Below are 18512 nucleotides of genomic sequence, written 5' to 3'. Positions count from 1 at the left end.
ATGAAGCCAACCTGGAAGCACTCAAACCTCCGACAGAAGTCCAGGCAGCGACGAGTTTGGCGTATACAATTCAGGAAATCGCTCGTGACGCATTTCCCACCATTACCTTGATTTCATCTTCAGTCACCGTGATACCACCGTCAAGGAGGTCCCGAGCAATTGGCCACGCAAGGTCGCCGATGGACCCCCTTAAACCGTCTGCGATGGTAAAGGGAAGGCTATCCGTCTTGATGTGTCTCTTAGCAACGAACGACTTGCAACAGTCATCTGCTACCTCGGGCTCGGCAGCAATCACTTGAATTCCCGGCTGCAAGGACTATAAGGTGCAAGTGGACCAAAGATGTCAATCACTGGTCATGATTTTAATCAAGGCTTCCAGCACGCGCAGTGATTTTCCAACAATAACTTAAAGCTCTTCGTCAGACCCTCTTGTACGCAATGTCAACAACCTCCTCCCCATGAGCACGTACACGTTATAATTAAAACCAGTGTTGTGGTCTGGTATCCAAACTAAAGATCCTAAAGTCTACACACCCCACCAAACCTAGCCCACTGAGCACAAGACGCGAGCCGCCTATATCCTCACCTAAGTCGTAACAAGCCGTTCCTTTCTAGCAACTTATCTTGTGGCTTGGCTTTTGATTCGAATTTCTGACTTTAGACTTGATTTTTTTAAAGAATTACGCTGGCCTTATGATGGACTTTGTAATGGATGGTTCTAACGAAAATCACTGAACAAAGTTTTATCCGCGGAAGACGCTTAATCGGTAATCACTTGAAAACGTAGTCTGAGGGTCCGATCCGGACTTGGCTAGATAAAGTGTACCGTATACCGTACGCGAAGGCCTTTTGTCAGCTGCCCTTAGCACTTCCTACTGCACTCAATGTACCGCAACCTCCATAACTAATTTCATGCTGGCTGGTGCAGAGCCTTCAAATTATCGAATTCGAAGTTATGTAGTAAACCTTCGGTTACTTTTGAAATTTTCTCACACCTGAGATTTCAGAGGAAGACTTCTCTTATGTATGCGTGGGTGTGGGTATTTTTCGACACACTTTTTTATTATTTTATAGGTATTTTCATAGGCCCCATAATTTTTCGAAGGCCCTCGGATTTCCTCCATGGCCCCAGGCACAGTGTCTGCTATGTTTATCGGATAATTGGGCCCTTATCCCGACAGGTGTTCACATAACAATGACAACTGGCACTTGATTAGTTCCACGATGGACCAATCACCCGGCGTTTTCAAATTAGGTCAAGGAAAATGGACGAGGAACTGTACATTCGCGCTAAGAATGGGCGGGGCAAACCGACTTTATTCTTGCACGAATCTACAGTTCCGAGTCTATTCTCTGACTTCACTATTTTCCATTGTTACAGGAACACAGAGTCTCTAGTCTATGACGCTCTTGCTGTTACCCTACGGCTGAGTGCACACCTTTGCTCCATTCATTAACGTGCACGGGTTTGGGCTAAGTCAAACATCGACAGTATTGGTGCAGTCAACACCGTCAGTGCTGAATACATACTTGCTTCTCTTCCTTTTGCGCCTTGGAGTCATTGTTACACGTGTGTCATTGCAGCCAAACCTATCGGTCTAACCACCACAGGACTCTATGAAATTGAGGAATGCTATATCAATTTCATGAGAGTATTTGTGCAGTCGACACTCAGTGCTGGATATCTTGCGCCTTGGATTCATTATTATACGTGTGTCATTGCAACGAAACCTTCCGGACTAAAACTACCACAGGACTCTATGAAATTGAGGAATGCTATATCAACCTCGTGAAAGTATGGTTAGTACTTTAAGAATCACTTTACGCACCACTCAAAATGAGCTTCACCGATACAAATACATGTTCTTATATTAATAATTCTGAAATGTCCCGTCACTACAGATTACTATTTCACTTGGAGAATGAACAACTTTGGATTCAAATTACAATGCCAATTTTGGAGTTAAATAACGAAATTTAAGAATTTCTATAAAGCGCATATTTCCTCCTAAAATTGTTTATAGCGCCACAAATATTAGCAATACAAGAAAATATACGGGCAAGCAAGATTAATATGTGCTGGGGAGAAACCTTTCTGACAGATCTGTCACCTCAGGACAGCTATGATCTTGGGACAACTAGAAGATGTGTCAATTCAATTAAGCTATAATCCAACACTATAAAAAAAAAGAACGGGCAAAACCATGAAACAGAAATGCAGCCAAAATACATCAAGTTAATTCCTTATTGAAAGGTGAAGAGAAAATTCAAATTCTTGTTGAAAATTTTGCTTTACAAAGCATTCATCTTGAAAACACGAGGGATAACAACCTTTGTCATTTTCTATAGAGAAAGGCAAACGTACACAATAAGGCTGGAGTGTAGGTGTTCCCGGTATCTCTTAAATTTTCTAAGTGTAGCTATTACGAGGCCCAGTACAATCAGAGTCACGGCAGCAGCGCGTTAGTTACTCTTACCCAACCCGGTCCTCCGGTCACACTTTGATGATCGAAACGAGGAGAGGAGTGGACGTGTGCCCTACCCCCTCGTCGACACGAATCTGCTGTAACTGTACATTTGCGAGATATTAACTGTAGATTCGTAACGAACATACAGTTATTGATTTGTAACAACAACTATAGATTTGTAACTTACGCTGTTCAATCGTAAAAGCAATCTACACTTGAAAAAAGTAGTGACGACACAGAAATAGTTTAAGAACAAAAAAGCTTTAACTTCAGAGCCATGCCCTACATGAAATAATCGGTTTGAAAGAAACAAGCTAGTTAGAGGAAAGATGACTCCTGTTCAACACTTTGAGCTCAAAGTCATTTTAAAATGGGCAGAAGTATTAAAACGATCGCATATCATTCAGTTTCCTCTTTTTTCAGATTTTATGACCCAAATTTTGGGGTCATGTGAACCGTTCTGTCAGGGTGAAACCAAGAAGGTTGCAACTGGCAAGTTGCAACTGAGGATAGTTTCAAGGAGTTCTTGCAAACCTTTGCTGCAATCAGTACCCCGGCCAGCATTCCTCCTCCCGAGACAGGAACAATGATAGCATCCAACTTCTGGTCAATCTGGCGGGAAGAGCAAACTCCAATCAGAGGCGTAGGCTGGTTTGGCCCTATAGGGGGAGTGAGATTTTCAAGAAAGCGGAACTCCAACTTCCAGCGTTTAAACGAGGAAGGTGAGTGTGTACTTAAAAAGCAGCTTGCCCCAGATATATACTATTGTACTTTTCGGTCATAGTGTATCAAAAACCCGTGTGCTTTCACTAATAACGTACTACGTTTTGGTTTAAAAACAAATTAATATGAACGGCCTACGCCCTTGCCAATAATTGGATACTTTGAAAAGTTGGTGACAGCAGACGTACCGGTCCTTTTTCACAGTATTGCGCGTGCTCATGGCTACGCATGACTGCTCGCATAATTTGTTTTTCTCGGAGCGTTAGGGGTAAACTATAAAAAAAATGGGCGTTGGTTGGGGGCAATTATCATAAATGGGGTGGACGACCTTTTAAGCATAACATGCAACAAAATTGCCCCCTTGGCCAGTTGCACGATAGCTCAGAAGAGCGCTTTACTTGGCAAGGGTTCGAGTCTACACATTATAATGCAGTTATATATTTTTCTTTGGGGGTAATAGGATGTTTTTATAGTAGGAAAGTAAAGCCCGAATTTACCTTCCAACTTACGTTTCTAAGTGTCCACTATATAAGCTTTTCCCTAATAAATTCATAATTATGCACGCATGTGCACAAATGGCCTTGGCCACAAGAAGTGTGAGCGGGCCATTGAAAACGTACACGGGTGCGATTTCGATCATTCTATTTCAGGTTTTCTGGCGTTGTTCATTTTTCTTCTAAGAATTCCATTAAATCGTTTTTGCTTTAAAACAGAACGAAAGGAGACCGGCTTAGATATGGCAATCTCGTGTGCACAGGAAAAATCACGATTGTGAAGTCTTTTGAGGGAGCTTAAATCCCGCTTAGAAAAATAGAAGAAACGATTTAATGGGATATTTTGAAGAAAAAAACTGAACAGAGCTAGAAACCTGACAGAAATGATCAAAATCGCACCCCTGTACGTTTTCAATGGCCCGCTCACACTTTTTTCCGCCAAGGCCATTTGTGTGCATGAGTGCATAATTATGAATTTATTAGTGAGTGGTCTATTGATCCAGCTTGCAGTTAACTACGTCCATGTATGATAATTGCCCTGACCCTCTTAGGAAAAAAAATTAGGCTGCCTGCTCAAAACAACGCACGCATGCGCAGAACCATGCTCAGAACTGATCAAAAGGACCGACATGTTTGACGCCACCAAGCGTCTCAGAGTTTCCTATCGAGACCAGCCTTCAGGTGATGGTGAGAGTTATGAATATTCCTTCTTTTCCTCATGCAGTAAAGTCTTTTTTTGTCTGTAATTTTTCTGTAACTAATCTTTGTTGAGACCACAGACACAGAACAGAAAAGCTCATCTCCCCGGAACAGTTTTGTGGAGGTCGTAGGTTCAAATCCCAATCCAAAGAATTGGTTTGTTCATCTTTATAATCATTAAGTGAGCACATTGTCAAGTTGCTCGCATGGTTCATAGATGTAATATAAAATGTTACCGATTTTCTTCTGATGTCATTTTCGGCGCAATTGGGAGCATTCCTCCTAAAGACAGCGTGTCCAGTGACTTCTTGCCTGACAGTGCCACCAGGCCACCCGATCCCACTACTGTACAGGGCATGCACGGAGCGATGGTTACGATCTTTTTGAAGAATTTTTTAAAAGGTGGATTTTGGAAGCATACCATTTCTATCATTTCTGTGCATAATGTACCCTGCCCCGCCATGACGTCGTAGTGTTGTGCAGAAGGGACGTATACTGCACCCGTCTTCTGTACGACTTGATCTCTGGCCTTGAAGAGGGCCTGTGATTTAAAGACAACAGGATTCCCTCTCGGATGAAACCCCTCACGACACCTGCCACAACTAATTAAGGAGTTTAAGATTCGGAGCCGAGTCCGAGAGCTTCACAGAAAGTGACGCGTAGGCTACCGCGTCCAAACTCACCGTCTTCTGCATAAGTGGTACCGGCAGTTGACCCCGATAATCATCACAGCCGTATAACCGGGGTTTCAGTTTCCACTTGGAAAACAGGAGCCCTCCTATTCCACCTTTTATAACCCTCCTGCTTTGCTTCCGTCAGTCCCCGATTCTGCTTTAAAAAATCTCCATCCCATTGCAAACTGCCTCTCTCTGTAAAATGCGGTCTCGTAAAACTTAAAAGGATCCAGGGAATGAATTTTTCTTAGAATCACTTTTTGTGTATCTCTGTACTCTTCTTCCATGTATGAAGACTGTTGGACATCATTCTTGAGTTACGTGAACTGAACAGTGCACTTTTTCAAACATTAAAATTGACAAAGGAATTCTAGACAAGTGAGGGCGCTTTTGCTTTGATGTAAATCCAGGAAGACATGGTTCAGGTTGCATGTTTACACGTTCTAATTGTGAACCCCAAATTTACTATCGGGGAACATTTCTGTGAAAGGATTTTTGCTGGATTATTGCCATATTCTTACACAGCAATAAATTGCCAAAGAAACTGAAATCTGCCATAGCACTGGGGAAAAAATCTAGAGATTTTCTGTGCACAAACAGTGCAACATTGAGATTCAGTGCCTTGATTGACATCATCCAGTTCTGCTCATGAATATGCAAATAAGCGCTAGCATAAAAAAGCATCAAAATATGGGTTAGAAATTGCAAAACAAAACTCAAAAATCAGGTTAACTGAAACCCAAATATGCAATTTAAAAGGTTTTTAGTAAAACTTATTAAATATTTCTATTTCCTGGTTCCTTTAACCAGATTCTCCTTCCTTTTTAATCGTCAAACCGTGAGGTGTTTTAATGAATGAGATCCTGAATGAGTGGTCAAATGATCGTTCAAATCCAGGCGCTGAACTTACGCCTACATTCGACAATCATATTGCTACCATGGCTTAGGATGTGGGTCATTTCTTGTTTCTGAATGTGTATCCTTTTCCTCCAAAATTCACACATGTGAAACTCATCGGCGACAGTTTTGGTTCAGTACTTTGGACCATTGTTATTTTCTCGCTTTGCCGACAATCCATCATGAGTTGTCGAGTGCAATAATGCTGCAATTTGTTGCAGCTTTTCCTAAACACATGTGCCTCCTTAAAAGTAATTAATATATCTAGTTAAAGATCGTAAGTTGGTTGAACAGTCACATGAAAAAAATTATATTTGGACGACCACTACATCTTTTTGTTTCTTTTAATTTACATCTTCTAGAAATTGAAGCAGTCAATTATTCCAAACAACGCTGAATCTTCTCTAAAGATTGTCTTTGCTGTACGGTACCTGTAGAGTTGGACTGCTCAGAATCACGTCTGCTCCGTATTCTTTTACAGCATTCTGTTTGCACTTTGGGGCGGTGTTAGGCATGATCACATAGGCCTTAGTGTTCAGTAGATTAGAGGCGAGTGCTAGGCCTTGGGCAAAGTTTCCACTGCTGATGGTAACAACGCAGGGAACACGACCATTTTCCATTGTTTCCCGCATTTTGGCTAAGAAGTTGACTGCTCCTCGAAACTTGGGAAAAACAGACATAAAATGATGGTGGCATCTTGCATAATGAGCACGCAGTCCAATTTTGTGTAACAAAACATACTGTTTCATTGAGCTTAAAACTTTCAAAGTCAGAGAAGAAAACGTAGGCATAGTCACAAATGCAAAGGTGGTGTTGAAAGACTGTTTGTTTTGCATGGTCCCTTTAATACCGAATTGATCATTTTTAATTTCTGCTTGTTTGTCTGTCACTCAGTCTTTGGTCGGTGATTTGCTGGTTATTGTTTATCCCTTTCACTTGCCTGTCTTACTACGAGTTGCTGTTGCTAGTTGCTATAAACTTTACTTGAGAGAAGGAAGACAATTATTTTGCCCATTCGTGGTTTTAGATTTAGTGTGAAATGAATGCATGCTGATTGTTCCATTACTATGTTTTTAATCTTATATGGTTTGGTTTATGTAAGGTTTTTGTCAGGTGCCTTGAGATTCGGTTTGGACCGTGAACTTTGATGCATTGTGGAGCTGCTTAGGGTTGTTTTGGGCCTGAATTGTGCATTTTGTGATAAAAGCATGAAGTTCGGCGTAATGGCTCCAATTGGGCTAAAAGTCGTTTTAAGATGTGGACCCGTCTCAGATCTTGTCCTTTTTTGGGGCAGAGCTTGATTTTCTAAAAAAGGGAGTGTAAAAAATAAGAAGCCAATGAAAATTGTGATTAACATCAATTGCTCTTAAAATGTTCATGCTTTAATTAACGTATGAAATTAATTATTATATGAAATTAGTTGACATATGAAATTAAACATTTGATAAATGGAAGTCTGTTTTTCCGCAGCATTTGTGGGTGTGTCCTAAAAAGTTTAAATGAGGGTCTATATTTTGGAAGCTTGTCTCAAATGTGGGAAATATAGCCAATTTGGGTCGGAAATATCCTGAAAAGTGGAAAGTTAGGTTGAAATGAAGTGAAAATAATTTTTACGGGTGGGCCTGTTGTGAATATTAACCGTTTAAGAGGCGGAGCTATTTTCTTTAAGGGGTGAATAAAATTACAATTTCCAAAAGCTCTTAATGATCCCTTTCCTAGATTTTTTGCCATTCTTTTGGCAGTTCAGGAAACGCACAAATAAGTTTAAGTGCCATTTGTTCGGGCCCTTTTTTGTGGGCGTGGCCCTGATTTCAGGCCACGCCAATAAAATGGTGCGGAAAAACAGACTTACATTTATCAAATGTTTAATTTCATATGTCAGTTAATTACATATGTTAATTAATTACATATGTTAATTAAAGCATGAAAATTGAAGAGCAATTGATGTTAATTACAATTTTCACGGCTTCTTATTTTTTACATCCTTTTCTTTTAAAAATCAAGCTCCACCCCCAAATGGACAAGATCTGAGATGACGGTGATGATAGTGTTATTGAATCACAACGAATTCCTGTCGGGAGACACTGTCAGCAGACTTTTGGTTTACTGATCGACTACTTCATAAATAGCCTGACTAGCTTATCTGGAATGACTTGCTTTAAAGGATCCGGTTCGCTGAAACAGCTCACACTTGAAGAACAGGTTGCAACCGGCCTTTGCATCCATACGACGCGAGGTCATCACCGGGGTCTCGGAGACATAGCTCTTGATGCGCTGCTCGGCCTGCCGAATGTCAACGATTGTCAATCCCATGTTCGTAAACAGCCTCACGACCTCGTCCTGTTGAGTGCCCTGACAGAAAAACAGGAAATGAAATCTTGTAATGCAAACTTTATTCTAGAGGGGAGGATCGACTGTTTGTTGAGCTGAAAAAAAATCGTTAGCTCTGTCAGTTAGATTGGTTCTCGAAATGTTTACCACCAGTTAATACATTAATGATTTAGACTTCCGTCAGACAGTTTTGACCTTCACTGGCTAGGCCGGCTCTACCCTCTTTTTCCTAACTCTTCACTGTGATTTCATACGATGAACCAACACGTTCCACACAGCTTCAAGTATTGGTTTTAGTTGCAACTAAACAAAATGTAGGTGCCATTGATTTTTGCATTTTGTTATTTCTGCATTCTGCGATTAAGGAATCCTTTAAAATCGTTCGTTCCATCATGTCTGAAAAAATGATTTATTGGCTTGGCTCTGGGGTTACACTCGAGGCAGTGTCGTGACTTCTTCAGCTTGACGCGCGCGTGCATTTGGCAAATCACGATACCCTCTTGGCATGTAACTCGCGCAGACCACCTGTTCATGAACGTTGTGTCACCACAGTAATGTTTCTAATTCTGCCGGTCGAATTACACTATAAGATACTTTATGGGGAGGGTTTCCTCCATGCACCGTACAATTAGTAAGGTACGGCTCGTCATTTGGTTTGAGTTACCTCTAAGGTATGATCACAATAGAATTTGTATTCAGATGGTCGTTTATCCAGGTTTCGATGAGGGAGTAAAATGCGATTATTCTGTCAGAAAACCACCGTCCAAGTTTTTCAAAGAATCCTGCCCCACCCTCAGAAATGTGAAAGAACCATATCGGAAAAGTTCACGCCTTAAAACAGAAAAAAAAATGGTTTTTTTGGGGGGGGGAGTTGCCCAGTGTTTTCCCAGTGTACGTTAAAATGTAGGCAAATAAATACCAATATACATAAGAATAATAGTGTAGGGTCATGAATATTAATTAGCTTCTTCAGACGCTCCGCCTTCCTTTTCTCTCTTTCGGAAGACATGGGCGCGCGAGCGCCACAGCCACAATTCTGCCCATATTGTTAGATTTTAGCCTTGTCATATGGAAGATGTTCTGCCATATGTTGGCTCATCCTTGTTTTCAAGGAGTGCTATGTAAGTTGGTATTCCTTTTATAATCATTTTAAAATTACTTTCATATGAAAATGGGAACTTTCTTTGCCTTACTCATGACTCCTAGCAAAAGTCAGTCGTCCACATGTTTCCTATGTTGTACAGTGTACGTGTACATGTGCTGTACATGTACATGTTTATATACATGTGATGTACATGTACATGTACAAGCATTGCCGTGACACTATGGGTATAATTCGTAACTTTCCGTGACCTCTGACCGGGTTGATTGCGGTCTTTGAATGCATCGCGAATGTATCCGAATTTACTGCCTATCACAAAGGAGCAAAAACCTGTTTCACTATTATGCGCACCTCTGCAAATTTACTGACATTTAAATGAACCTTATGCGCTGGTAGTTCTCTGTATTCAATTGACATTTTCATTACATTACATGAATTCATATTTGGTAATTGTAATGTTACAATTCAGGGAGCACATGTATCTTCCACTCAGTGATGCGAAGCGAAGACAAGGTGCTGGTTGAGTTCCATGAACCTACATTGTCACCCGTTGAAATAATCCTTTATTACTTACATTTTATTTTGTGATAATTATATTGATTTTGATAAAATATGTTTGTAAAAACATTTATGTTCAGGATTTTTCTTTGCTGGGATTTTTCTTGACGAATTAAAGCAATCGTATCATCAAAACAAAGCTTGTGCCTGTTGCTGACACCGGTCTTCCTTACCAGGGGGTAGCACCTCACCCAATATACCCCGAACCGACGCACACGCGTCGCTTCACTTCAATAAAAATGACAAGTTACTAGACACAATTTTAAATTATATTAAACTAAAGTTACAATGGCGATAAGGAAGGTCTAGGGGTAGATATGGGGGAACGGGATAGGCAAGGGAAGGTTTGGGATAAGGGAAAGGTAGGAAGTGAGGGTGGATGGGTGGGGGAGGAGTTAAGGAAAGGGGAATGGAAAGGTTTGAAGTGAGGGTGGATGGGTGGGGGAGGAGTTAAGAAAAGGGGAATGGAAAGGTAGGAAGTGAGGGTGGATGGGTGGGAGAGAAGTTTAGAAAAGGGGAATGGAAAGGTAGGAAGTGAGGGTGGATGAGGAGTTAAGAAAAGGGGAAAGGAAAGGTAGGAAGTGAGGGTGGATGGGTGGGGGAGGAGTAAAGGAAAGGGGAAAGGAAAGGTTTGAAGTGAGGGTGGATGGGTGGGGGAGGAGTTAAGGAAAGGGGAAAGGAAAGGTAGGAAGTGAGGGTGGATGGGTGGGGGAGGAGTTAAGGAAAGGGGAAAGGAAAGGTTTGAAGTGAGGGTGGATGGGTGGGGGTGGAGTTAAGAAAAGGGGAAAGGAAAGGTAGAAAGTGAGGGTGGATGGGTGGGGGAGGAGTTAAGAAAAGGGGAATGGAAAGGTAGGAAGTGAGGGTGGATGGGGGGGGGAGGAGTGAAGGAGAGGGGAAAGGAAAGGTTTGAAGTGAGGGTGGATGGGTGGGGGAGGAGTTAAGGAAAGGGGAAAGGAAAGGTTTGAAGTGAGGGTGGATGGGTGGGGGTGGAGTGAAGAAAAGGGGAAAGGAAAGGTAGGAAGTGAGGGTGGATGGGTGGGGGAGGAGTTAAGGAAAGGGGCAAGGAATAAGGCAAGGCAGACTGAGGACGGGACAAGATGGGTAGAGTGAACTAAAAGCCCCATTTTCTGGTAAAAGATGAATTCAAAATGTGAATGGCCAATTGTACAAAGGAGGCTTTAAACCTGTTTGTTTTGATCGAGAGTGGGTTGACACACCATCCCAGATAGCGTTTGAATAATAAATGGGTTGAGGGTGAGTTGTATTGAACATTATTTCAGTAAACTTGGTCGAGACAAGATTATGAGCTATTTTTTGGACAGTTAGAAGATCGGCACCAATAAATCCTCCGTGCTTGCTTATTAATAGTTGCAGACGAGCAAAATAGGAGTATTCCAAAGACATCACTCGTCATATAAACGAATATGTCCGAAAACGTCTCTCCCACGGCAGCGCGCAGTAGCGCCCTCTTGTGATTCATTCATTATAATTGCCCAATCATTCCACGCCGAATCACTTTGTTCCTGAAATTCTCCCGAAATTCCTTCAGAGCATACTCCTAATTGCCCTGTACCTTAACCATCCAGTTACCAGGTTAATCATAAAAATCCGCTGTGCGTGGATGACTTAAAGTGAGTACATTTTGGTTGATCTAAAAATGATATGAGGGGGGGGGGTTCTGGGGTTATAATCGTTGCATTTGGAGTGTAATGCATATTGCATCATGTTCATGTCACATTATACACGTATATAATCACAAGTGTAGGGGCATTGTCTTTTAGTAAGACTTTATTGGGGTTTCTTTGGTAAACTTAGAGTCATCTTATTATTGTTTTTTGAGTGTTCCTTGTGTGTTTGGCCCTTATCCAAGTTCATATGAACATATTTTGCTGGGTCAACTATGGATATGATTACACATAATTTATGATGTTTATGTTAATGTTTTTGATATTATTAAGTTTTATGGGTCTGTGCACATATTTATTAGTTCTTTCATGTTAATTCTGTTTGTAGACCACAGGGTAAATAAACAATCAGCCCATCACCAATTTGGCCACCGACTCCTTTTCAGAATATGACTAAAATTTGGGTGCTCGGCGGACCGTTTAATGTTAATTACGTGCAGGCCTATACTCACAGGGAGCAATGTGCATTGTAATAATTGCATTATTATAATTTTTTTTTGTAATTGAGGGAACAGGTATCGGAATTCCCGGTTATGCGTGACTGGCAAGGAAGCGTCTGGTAAGAGGAAATTGGAACCTAAACACAACCGCACATGAGAGGGGTTCAAATGATTCATAGTATAGCAATTAGCAAGAGACAAGAGCAAGTAACAATCAACACCAATAAATGGCCGTTCTCCTCAAGAATTAATTGGGAAAAATAACACGAGTCAACAGACACTTCCTAGTTATCTAGGAGTTACAATCGTTCGAGTACAGTTGCACATTTTATGTCAATGGGCTTACCACTTGAAGGTCTTATCATCCTATGATGTCAATTTTCGTCTGTAACTCTTCCCTTTCTATCTATGTGCCAAGTTCCAACCCAATCGGGCATGTACTGCAGGAGATATAGGGTGCTAAAGGATGCGCTTTTGATATCATGTCACTTGTTACTTGATGACGTCATCGTCACATTAGGTCAGATTTCGTCTTTCAAAAGCCTGAAAAATATTTCTTAAAGATTCAGACAAACAGAATGTCACTAAACTCAGAACAGGGGTAGGTTCTTGAATCCTCAGATTTATTTGTGTAAAAAACCCAAAATCTTTGGCATAAAGCTCAATCAGTTTTATAATATATAAAAGAAACCAAAAAGGTTACATTTGGTAAACGAGCCTACAAGCTATGATATGAGTGCTCTGTATTTTGCCCTCCCTATTTGAAAAGCTTACTCCACTGATAATTTCCAATGGTTTAGCCTTCTTTCTGAGTTTTAGACGAGGCATTTTATTCACAGGTAACGTCAGGATTGTGGACACTGCTTTCGTGCTCATGTCAAACAAAACAAGATTGAATTCACCTACAGACTCCAAAGGGCATACATGTATGCGTAGTAATCATTATTTTCAACGGTTACTTGGAAACACATACCACACATACGTATTGAACAAAAAGGCATGCTTATGAAGTCCTGTTCTGTACGTGTATTTGCAATGATATGATGAAAAACATGACTTACAGTGGTACCCTTAAGTATGGTGGAAACTTTCAAAGTAAAATATTTCTTGCAGCTACATAAGTGTTTTTGCGTACATAGTGTAAGCAGTGTGTACCAATGTCCAAATTATGGGCAACTGCACTTTTGAGTGCAGCTTGTCACACCCTTATGGTGGCATCTTCCAGGTCATCTTTGCTTGGCTGATACCTAATCTAGAGAATACAACCTGCTTCCACAGGGTACTAACACATGCATCAGCTGTAAAAAAAAAATTAACCATGTTGTCAATACATGCAGACTATACCGTAACACGGTAAAGATGAATTATGGGTCATTATTTAGTTGCTTCAGTTGTTGTAAGGAACATATCGCCGAAAGGTTGCCCATCTCAACAAGTTTATGCGAAGCTTTTCATGAGTCATTCACACAAAGTTTAATGTGAGGGGCCCTACAACTCAGTATGCTACAATAGGCCCCTACATGTGATTTGTGAATCTGCATAGTTCACTCGATTACCTGATCAGTTGATCTCATTGCATACTCCCATAATTCTGTCATCAGTACCTTTCCTCTTCTTGACAGACTATGGTTTGGGAAGACTGATTCCACTGAAGAAGTGCAGATGGAGATTTCATACACGTTCAACTGGCTAAACGATGTGAATGCGTGATCGTGCGAAATGCCCAACGTGCCCAATATATATTAACCACTTTGAGAATAAATAAATTAAGGTGAAAATTATTTCACCTACCAACACGTTCGAGGAAAAACACTGCCATATCAGCATACATAGAAATTTCAATTCAATATCACGCCTTAGTCATTTTTGTTACAAGTGTTCATAGGCCTACATATGTATGATGTAGTGAGTCCTACAGCATGAACAGAAGTAAACAGGTGCAAATGTTCGTGGTGCTTACATGTCATCAGTTGAGTTTGTACTACATGATCTGTTGATCCATGAGTTGGCGTTCCCATGCACCTACACTAGGCCCTCATCGATAAACGCTGTTTGTAGCTACTCCACGTTGCGTTTTTCCGTCATGTCCACTCACGAGATTGACACAATGACAACTTATTACACTGCCAAGACACACACGGAGTGTGGGGGTAATGCTCCTTTTTCTGCCAGTAGGATAACTCCTTGCATGGAGGTGGATTTTTGATGATGATTTTCCTGGACTTTTCCTCTTCATTTTGCCACGGATAACCTCGAACCCAAAATGGCTTTGAAACTGTTTACAGAGAGGGGAAAAGATTGTGTGGACATGTTCAAGTCCATGCACACAACGCCATAGTACCCTGCATTTTGTGGACTTCTCATGTGCAGAGGTCCACACTATATATGAAACGCATGTACACCAGGACACACACTATCTAGAAATATACTGCATCATTATATTCATACAGACGAATTACTCTTAATTACCACCGCAAGTCATAGATAGATCCAAAATCTTTTGTCAAGCATTCAAAGTCCCAGTCATATGGATATGGAGGCATACATGACCGGCCCACGCGTGACGGAGAGTCAGTCAGCGTAGTTGACCGGGCAAGAATCGTCTCGTTAACTTAGGTCTCCGAACTATGCCTGAATGCTAAAAAAAATATCCGGACCGTATAGTCCTTGCTATGTCATGTTTAAACTTCGACCACGTACGCTCGGGCTAGCATGAACTACCCGTCGCAGGGCATTCGCGCTTGTGCCCTGGCAACAGCCGACAATACCTGAACGACGTGTGCGGTACGATCTTGAGGCCTAGAATCACCGTGTAGCCTATACAACATTGCTGAAAATTAATTATCAGACAGTTATTCTTCTAAATAGCGCTATAATTCCACATACTTGAACCTGTATCTTAAATGTAAATCCTTCCAACCTGCACGTATATCTGAAATTGATGAATTGAATTTCACAGCCTGCTAAAACTGGACTTGAATAAGTTCGAGAATGATAGTACGCATGGAAATTCGTATGCAAATAAAAAATTCGTCAAAACTTTATAAAAATTCAAAGGATGAGGTAATGAGGATGTTAATTCGGAAATGCAATCGGGAATTGACTGTTGATGTACGCAGTGAATTTCCTAATGATCAAACATTGTCTGAAACGTACAATTGTAAATCTTGATTTTGATGACGTCATCATGAAGTCACAAGATTTTCAAACAAACTGACATACCTAACTGGGCTATTGGATGTCTAGCAAAAAGAATTTTAAAAACGCTTGTTTTGCTCAGGAAATACGTCAAAAAGAATGACAAAATGGCAAAAAGATAAAAAAATCATTAAAAAATCGGGTGCTGACGTCATCATGACGGGACCCAAATTTTTACCTATAACACTTTTTCGTTTGTTTCTTTGCAAAATTTCAACCTGATTAGACAGATGGTTCCAGAGATGCCAGCCCGAAAGTATGGAGAGGCGAATTAGGTCGGCTCCCCAAAGCGTAACCTGGGGAATTGTACTCTGTGTCGACAGATGACGTGGCAAGATGGTGCGAGAAGTCAGGAACGCGACAGAAAGTCGATTTAAGGAGTCGGCTCGCGTTCCTAACTGAACAACAAAAAGTACAAGGGGCACTCAACGATGGTACTCGTACCTAGGTCTTCTTCGCTTCTGAAGACACGAGATGGGGGCAGGGGGTTTAAGTAGCCCTACCGATCACGCTCCCATACAGTTACTGGTGGAAACTTTGTGATTAGCCAAATCGTTAAAACAATGGGGTAATTTCGGGGATAACCAATCAAAAAGTGGATGGTGGACAACATTCCAAAGGGAGAACGTGGACAGCTAGTGACTGACCAATCTGTTCCTAGCCTTGCGAAACGTGGAAGTACCATTTCAAAAGTGTTCACACCTTGAGTTTTCTTAAAACAGAAAAAGGTTTTTTTGGGGGGGATCAGGGCGCTGGACACGTCACTGACGGGGGATCTTTAGCGTCACAACACTGACTCAGCCACAGCCACAATAACCATCCAATCCAACAAGATGTTTCCAAAATCGCGGTATTTTCAAGTATCTGCGTAATTTGAACGCATTAAGAAGTTTGAAGAGGCATGGATTTATTTAACCAGAATAGCTTTCCCAGCAGGCACACGACGTAATTTCAACGTTAAAATTTGATTGAAATCTGGTTGGCAGGTGGTTTCAACTTCGATATTATGATCCAACGTATCTTAATATCACTTTTGTGACGGAGTTTTGATGTTGTAAAAAGACGTTTATTAAACTTATTAGACTTTTTTTAGCAACCTCAATTCAATATTTACCCTACGTTGATGATCCAATCTGTATCGACGTAAAGATATCGACGTTTATTCATAGTTGAGTTATTGTTGAAATCGTCTCGCCATATTAGCAACCCAAATTCAATATTTACCGAACGTTGATGATCTAATCTGTATCGACGTAAAGATATCGCCGTTTATTCATAGTTGAGCTATTGTTGAAATCGTCTCGCGATATCAACAACCTAAATTTTACGTTTAGCCAATGTAAGGTCGCAAACGTTGTTTCACCATTTATATTTTCACAGTCATCCAATGTTACTTGATTGTCGAAAGGTTGTCGCAATTTCAACAACCCCAATACAGTGCTTAATCAACATTAAGAGTATGACGTTGATGCAGTGTAAGGAGTTAGGCACCCGACATTGAAAAATGTGTTGATAATGTCGCGATGTGGAAACCTAATAAAGTGTTTTAACGTAATGTCGCAAACATACGTTGTTTCAACCTCTTTACTTCCTCAATTACCCAGTATTGATTTATTTTCGAAATTAGCTAGCAATGATATAACAACCCAAATGCAATGTTTATTCAACATCACGCCAGTGACATTGATTCGGTGTACGTTGGACGGTCAGTCCGGATTTTATTAACGGTTGCTGCGTTACTGACACATTCAAATCGTCACATCACGAAGTGAGAAGAAACAGTCTCGGCTCCGGAATGATTTCAGTCTCAGCTCCGGAATGATTTTACCAAAGAGGAATAAGAACATTATTCCTCCATGATTTTACTGACGTCTAAATTACATGTTTGCGTTGATGTTCATATCCGTCACCCGGCCAGTGAAAGCTAGAAGGGCTTCAGTGGTGTACAAGGGTGCTAACACATGATGGACACCAAAACGAAGTTATTTTCTAAGACTTAAATTGTCCACCCATCCGCCATGCGCATGCGTCGCCATATGCCAAACAAATCCACAGTAATTCTTCCTGCTGATGTAGAGTGAATTTTCATTTGTTTCCATATTTATTCAACGATCTCCCTTTAGGAATGTTCATTGGATGTGTTTAGCAAAGCCCGATGTTTAATTTGAAAACCCTGACGTTCCTGAAATTTGGGAGATTGACAGGCTAGTTCAACATATGTTCAAGTTGCAGAGAATTTGTTTTGTCAAACAAAAGCATGCCACATTTTCACATCAGTGATGCCATATGATATGCACCAACACGTGCACTTAGGCCTAGCCTGCCAATAGAGAAGCCCGTAATCTGATACTAGTGTCGGGCGGGCCCCACTTTGTCTCGGAATTTGACTCAAACACATATACCTTTTTAGGCCTACATGTTTTAGATAATGTGATACCCTGAAATGATATTTAGGATCCCATTTAATATTGCAAACATAGAACATATCCTGACATATGCTTTGATAACTCGTTGACACTTCTTAATGCTTGTTAAGGCTAAATATAGAATGACCCTAAATACATGTACATCGGTCCCTTCACTTCAGTCAAGCAGATTGCTACCCCCCTGAAGTATGGGGCCCGACATCCACCCCACTACCAGGTCGGACTTCTTAATAGCTCCATGGTCGGACCCCGCAGTTCTAGGGGTAGCAGATAGCATGCTTACGTTTGTGCCTCGTGGTCAACTGGCTGCATATTTAATGAGCTCACGTCTGTGTGTTGCTACATGTACATGTACTGTACATGTACATTTGTACAGTACATGTACATGTACATGTACATGTACATTGTACAGTGCTGTGTACACCAAGGGACCTGTGCCGTAAGGCTTCGTGGTTTCAGATGACCTTGCTGTGACCTTGCATTAAGGGCCCTCATGAGCTTGTGCAATGGAAGGTAGTGTGACTATTTCTAACTCTTAACTCTGACCGTTTTGACACAGATCCACAATTAATTCTAGTTGTTGACTGATTTCAAAGTTCGAAATGCTAAGGCTGTTAACTTTTATGAGTTAACTTGAAATAACCCCTGACGAAATTTCCCAGACAGCAAATATTAGGTGGCCCACGAGTGCCATTATGGGTGGCCCACTGGTGGGTCAGTGGTGCCTTCCTGTAGCTAAGCGGTGTCCACTAGTGGGGTGTGGATGGCTAATCATTGGTCCCACCAGTGGGTCAGTGGTGGCCCTCTAGTGGGGTGT

At 41.1% G+C, this 18512-nt stretch overlaps 1 protein-coding gene across 11 annotated transcripts in view; it reads right to left on the bottom strand.

Annotated features, from left to right (window-relative positions):
* LOC110984840 (serine racemase-like) overlaps positions 1-18512 on the bottom strand; it is a 35024-nt gene that overhangs the window by 2962 nt on the left and 13550 nt on the right. For 4 of the 11 annotated variants that reach the window (XM_087141717.1, XM_087141715.1, XM_087141712.1 and 1 more), the window contains 5 exons: positions 8113-8307; positions 6387-6617; positions 4806-4925; positions 3003-3080; positions 107-316 (listed from right to left, as the gene is read on the bottom strand). In XM_087141717.1, coding sequence (XP_086997843.1) covers positions 107-316; positions 3003-3080; positions 4806-4925; positions 6387-6617; positions 8113-8268 — 795 coding nt within the window. In that variant the 5' untranslated portion in view covers positions 8269-8307. Of the gene's footprint in view, positions 1-106; positions 317-3002; positions 3081-4805; positions 4926-6386; positions 6618-8112; positions 8308-14031; positions 14723-18512 lie in introns of those variants that run through there. The other 7 variants (XM_022245392.2, XM_022245387.2, XM_022245389.2 and 4 more) reach the window with 5 other exon arrangements.

This window comes from Acanthaster planci, linkage group LG09, assembly GCF_054643075.1.
Source record: "Acanthaster planci isolate LZ-2023a linkage group LG09, COTS_SCS, whole genome shotgun sequence".
In the NCBI taxonomy this organism is placed as follows: Eukaryota; Metazoa; Echinodermata; class Asteroidea; order Valvatida; family Acanthasteridae; genus Acanthaster; species Acanthaster planci.
Note: the sequence above shows the minus strand (reverse complement) of the source record. Positions and strands in the feature narration are given on the sequence as shown.